The sequence below is a fragment of the Ylistrum balloti genome, unplaced genomic scaffold (genome assembly GCF_031769215.1).
Source record: "Ylistrum balloti isolate Yb309-2 unplaced genomic scaffold, AGI_CSIRO_Ybal_v1 Utg370568, whole genome shotgun sequence".
Classification (NCBI taxonomy): domain Eukaryota; kingdom Metazoa; phylum Mollusca; class Bivalvia; order Pectinida; family Pectinidae; genus Ylistrum; species Ylistrum balloti.
The window spans coordinates 1532589-1538110 of record NW_026782356.1 but is presented as its reverse complement, the minus strand read 5'-3'; the positions used below and the strand labels follow the sequence as shown (position 1 = coordinate 1538110).

Below are 5522 nucleotides of genomic sequence, written 5' to 3'. Positions count from 1 at the left end.
CACGGTCGCACAGACGCTTTCATGTGGCGAGGAGTTCCGAAAAGCCACCGCTTTTTCTGCAGATGTAAAAAAGCTCTTGCAACAGGTATGAAATTTAATGATGAACTGTGGGCGTATTTGCAGGTTTGTATACGGAATAAAATGACTGTCTCCATAAACACTTAAACAGACTACTTGTCAGGTTGGAAGATCCTTGAATTTTGATTATGTACGTGGAACGCCATCAGCATCTCGTCCTCTCCAGTGGCGTAGCAAAACATTTTTAAGAGTGTATGCTTTCAAGAGAGGATCCAAGGGCGAAGCCCCGGTTAAGGGGGTCTAGGGGCGCAGTAACGTTAAAAAAGTAGGGCAAATATATCTCAATGGGAATTCGAGTATATGTTTAAGCATACAAGCATACATTATTGCTACGCCTCTGCTCTCCGAGAATGATTTCCCCTCAGAACTTGTGTACCTGACAGGTAAGTCATTAAATGCTTTTAAAAGATTAAGAGCTCAAAATGACCAATTCACAAGAACTGATGAAGACGTGTTATAATTTACACATGTCTTCATCAGTTATTGTGAATTGGTCATTTTGTGTTCTCATTTTTATAAATATTTGATTTTTTTTCTTCCAAATGTTGTAAACTACACTCGCGAGAAAAAAAATCAACATTTGTTGTCATTATGTTAACATTTCATTATTTAAATTAAAAACTATATGCATTACATAGACATATTACATAGACCGAAAATTTCTGTTTCTAAAATAATCATTTGATGTATTTTGAACAGAAAAGGAACAGAATAGAAATCCAACGAGAAATTATACATAGCATGTACGTGTATGACATGGAAAAAAATATGTTTTTTCTCATCGTGAATAAAGAAAATAATAAAAGTAGGAGTTATGTTTTGTTGATAAAGGCATAATGTTAAGATTAAATTATGATTGTTTGGTGATAGGTCTACCATATTTTAGTCTGCATTGTTGTATTGTAGTTCTGGTATAAAGCCTTATACAAAATTGCTCTTTTGTATTAAAGTATTTGGATGTTCAAAACTGGTTACATGAACATGTACAAGAAATAGTCTCATTTACAGCATGCTCTACACTTACGGTATAGTTAGGCATGTCTTAATGTGTAGACATAAAAATCAACAGCACGTAATCTAGTAATTGCTAACATTTTCAGTCCTTCTATAAATGAATTGAAATATATATATACATACATCGCAACATCTACATTGTAATAATTAAATATGTACCAATTAAACCACAATCATTCACCACTGTAAATGTTTACTAAATTATTTTTGCATTTCAGAATGAATGAAGACAACAACACGCTGCATGGATCGGAACCAAGCTATAAAAAGTTTCATTGATTCAAAACAACAGAATAAGGAAAAAAGGATATAATAGAACCAATATGGATGTGATACTTCAATCTTTATGCCAGTGTGGTATATGCCACGAGTCTGTAAGTTATCCCAAAAAGCTAAAGTGCCAGCATATCTTCTGCCATGAATGTTTGATTGGCTATATCAGTGAATACTTCGGTCAGACATTATTCCACTGTCCTGTTTGCAAGTATAAGCATACACCACAGGAACCAGAAACAGAAGTGAGTGACACTATGCTGTCAGCCTTAGAAGAGGATTCCCTGACAAGAAACTTACGCCAATTTTACAGTGACGAAAATGAACGACCTGCTATCCAATCGTCAAATGGTGTATTGTCTCCATTGTGTTCCATTCATCCAAGGAACCGTTGCTCGTATTATTGTGAGGCATGCAACGTACTCGTATGTCCTCGGTGTAGAGTAAACATGCATCGAGGATGTCATCTCGAGACCATCACAAAAACCATGGAAACCAGTTGCTACAACAGGATGCGGCAAATTTCGACAGACATAGAGACGGTTAAGTCACGTACTCAGTTGCTTCATGGAAAATTGGTATCAAAACTAGAACATGCCATCCCTGACCGAGAAAATACGGAATCAACAGTGAAGGCATATTATGCAGATTTGAAGGAAAATGTTATTCACTATCTGGAACAACAAGAAGATAAAATATTGAAAAAGGCAAAAGAATTAGAAGAAAAAGAGAAAATGTACCTAGATGATGACATCTCTGTATGTTCTTCACTGCTTACTTCTTTAGATGCTCATCAGAAACTAATCATAGCTTTGCTGCTTCAGACGTCAATAAAACCATCACAGAACATGATTCTTGCAGGAGATTTGTCCAAGATTATGGGATCATTTACAGATATTTTACCTGATTTAGAGTCCGATTTGATGAAGTCATTTGACTTGAGATTTATGATTAATACAGAACTTGAGGACAAAATGACAAACGTAGACATTGTTAATATTGAAGTGATTGACAGCTGCCACTCAGGACCCTATATTGTGACCTTTGAAGACAATGAAAATCCTGATTCTCCTGGAGAAGATGGCATATCAGAGTCAGGTTTACTAGGTGAAGATGAAGAAGGCCTACCTACATATGAATGTGTATTACAACAGCCCTCCCTGGAAATAAATTGTCCATCTTCTGGCCAGCGCCCTCTTCCTACAGCTCCACCTATGACATTACCACAAAACATGAATCTCCCTTCCACTACTCTCACACAGCCATCAGCTCCACCACTTCCAGAATCTGAACTAAGGAGTGGTCCTGGCAGCCATTATTATCACTCTACAGGATCTTCTGAATCTACTATTGACCACAGCAATATTGTATCCGACAGATCATTGGCTAACAATGCAGAGTCCGCAGTTGATCCACATGTCAAAGATGGGATCGCAAGGTTACAGTACAAGGACTACATTGATATCCAGCTTTCTGGGGACATTAATATCCCTTCTCTAGTAGCTATAGCAACTGTTGGTGACACATTTGTTGTACTCGACCGGTCGAACTATTGCATGAAAGTTCTCAGTCAACATGGAGGGTTGTTGAATGTCCATGATTTTGGATATGTGGAACCTTGGGATGTTGCTGCTGTATCTGATGTCGAATGCGTTGTCACTGCTCCAAAACAAAAACAGTTGCTTTTCCTCCGTGATCCAGCTTTGAAACAAGGTGAGGAAATCAGTGTTCGCAAGGCTCTAACAACGGGTCAGTATGCTTACATAGCCTTTCATAAAGAGACAGAGCTTTTAATTGGTTGCTTATGTCCACCATTTTGTTCCACAAGAATTGATGTGATTGACTTACAAGGACGCGTTAGGAGAAAGATTCCTGTAGATTATTGCCAAAGCCCACGTAACATTGTTGTGACAAAACCTTTTGATCTAATACTTAGTGACCTTGATAAATCAAAGGTAATATTCTTCAAATCCAGTGATACAAACCATATTAATAAGAAGACTTTTGTTGGGCATGCTGCATTGAGTTTTTCAAAACAACAAGGCATTGCCATAGTTGATGAAATGGATTTGCTTCTAATTTTAGACAGCAGAAATGGAGATCTTACAGTAGCATCATTTTCAGGACAACTTGTAAAGGTCCTTCCTAATCAGATTTCGGTGGAAGGATCGGCTGAAATAGACACTCAAATGTGCACGAGTATGGACGGGACGACTCTAGCAGTAACCAGTGCTGATGGATTTGTGTCACTCTATGATATAGAGTATTCCTATCTCCCATCTGTTACCCAGGTCTAGAAAATTTACAAGAGTTTGTAAGGCTGCAGATCCAGATTTAAACCAGATTTAGTTCATTGGAAATTTTTGGAAAGTATTTTGAATGTAATGGATTATTTTCAGGTATCTGTGATATGAATTCTGAATACACTTAAGTTACAGGTAGATGTTATCAATATTGTAATTAATTCTGTTGACATTCTAAAATGTTAATTTACAATGGAAGGCTCGTCTTTATACAAATTCAGAAGCTCGTTATAAATGAAAGTCGAAAACATCACCATTGAAGTCCAACAAGATCACCATTATAAATGTACAAGATTAGAAATTCAAAAGTTACTTGTAGATAGTAGATGAAGTTGTCATCGATCGCACCCAATGATCATAATGAAGTAAGAGAATGGGTGAGGATTAAAACAACAGCCAGACATATATTTATTTTTTATATTTCTTAATACTGATAATAGCAGACCACTTACTACTTAATGGAATAGAACACATATTTTATAATGATGTATTAACTTCATCAATGCTGTATATATGCTTCGGATGTTGCATAGATATAGCAGTGCTCCAGATAGCCTACGTGAATGCGTTTTCACGCACAATATTTCTAATTTCACGCTAGGAAAACCAGTGCGAAATCCGGACTCTGCGTCAATGTCCGGCTCCAATATTACGTAGTTAGAAAACAGACACTTATCAAGTAAACGAAACTCGTAACAAGCGCTTACTTGATCGTGATTATAAACCAGTCGCATAGCAAATATGGCGCTCTCAAAAATGTTTACAAATTCAGTGTTACCCTAATATGGAAAAACCCATACACTTGATGAAGGCAGGGGTGAAAAAACCCCTCAATTTATAAAGGTAGGAGTGAAAACCCCACATGTCAAAAAGTTATCTGGAGCACTGTATAGGTCATACCTATGTTCCTCGTTTTGTCTTCCAATCTTTTACTTCCATTGGTCTGTCTTCCTATATTCTATGTACCTGGCCCCTTCCATCTCAATCCTTGCGAGAACCTGTGTCATTTAAATTGATACAAAGTCATTTCAAGATTGTTATCATTGAATGCGTTCACTGTTTCATACTCATTCCATAGAAGCGACTGATTTAGTTTTGCCTGTTGTTCCCAATGTTCATTCCTTCTATAACAATACAATTGTATAAACATAACGTACACAACATATGAAGATTATATGTAAACTATCGCCTTTATATTGCCTTATACAATATCTTGTCACTTTGTTAGTTGTTCACAAGATAAATTTACATTGTTATCAGGGCTTTTCACTATCTGGTGAAAAGACATTGTTATTGTTATGTTTCTTTTTATTAATATTATTCTGAAATTTATGTTTCTTTTTATTATTATCATTCTGAAATTTGTGGAGTCCAAATTTATGATCAGTAAGAGATAGGTTTACAGCCTCTTTAGTTCTTTATGGGTACATATCTGTAGATGTAGTATTTTTAAGTTGGTCATAAATCCAATATGACCACCATCGACGTCATATGGTAAGAATTTTAAAGTAGCCATATCACGAAAATTGTTGATTATACAGAATTCAATCATATATATTATTTGTAGATAATTCCCATATCTAACTTTTTTACATTATATGTTAATACAGAATAAGTCATTTAAAGAAAGCTTACTGTTGGGTAAAAGGTCACAAATTTTAATTTTTTCATTTTTTCCTTTTTTTTTTTATTCATTTTTTAAAAAAAAATTGTTTTATTTTTTTAAATTCTTCAACAGAAAGATGACAAATGTCATTCTAATGAATTTGATATCTTCAGTTTTTCTTAAGCATTTACATTTAACGTTGGACCCATTTTGAATTTTCTTTTGGTCTTTTAAAATGCTGACATATT

The 5522-nt window shown here is 35.4% G+C and overlaps 1 protein-coding gene across 1 annotated transcript; it reads left to right on the top strand.

Moving 5' to 3' along the window:
- Positions 1 to 1316: 1316 nt before the first annotated feature.
- LOC132556409 (uncharacterized) lies at positions 1317 to 5315 on the top strand. The gene has a single exon (XM_060220821.1). The coding sequence runs from the start codon at positions 1416 to 1418 to the stop codon at positions 3660 to 3662; it is 2247 nt and encodes a 748-aa protein (XP_060076804.1). The 5' UTR covers positions 1317 to 1415; the 3' UTR covers positions 3663 to 5315.
- The last annotated feature ends 207 nt before the right edge of the window (positions 5316 to 5522 follow it).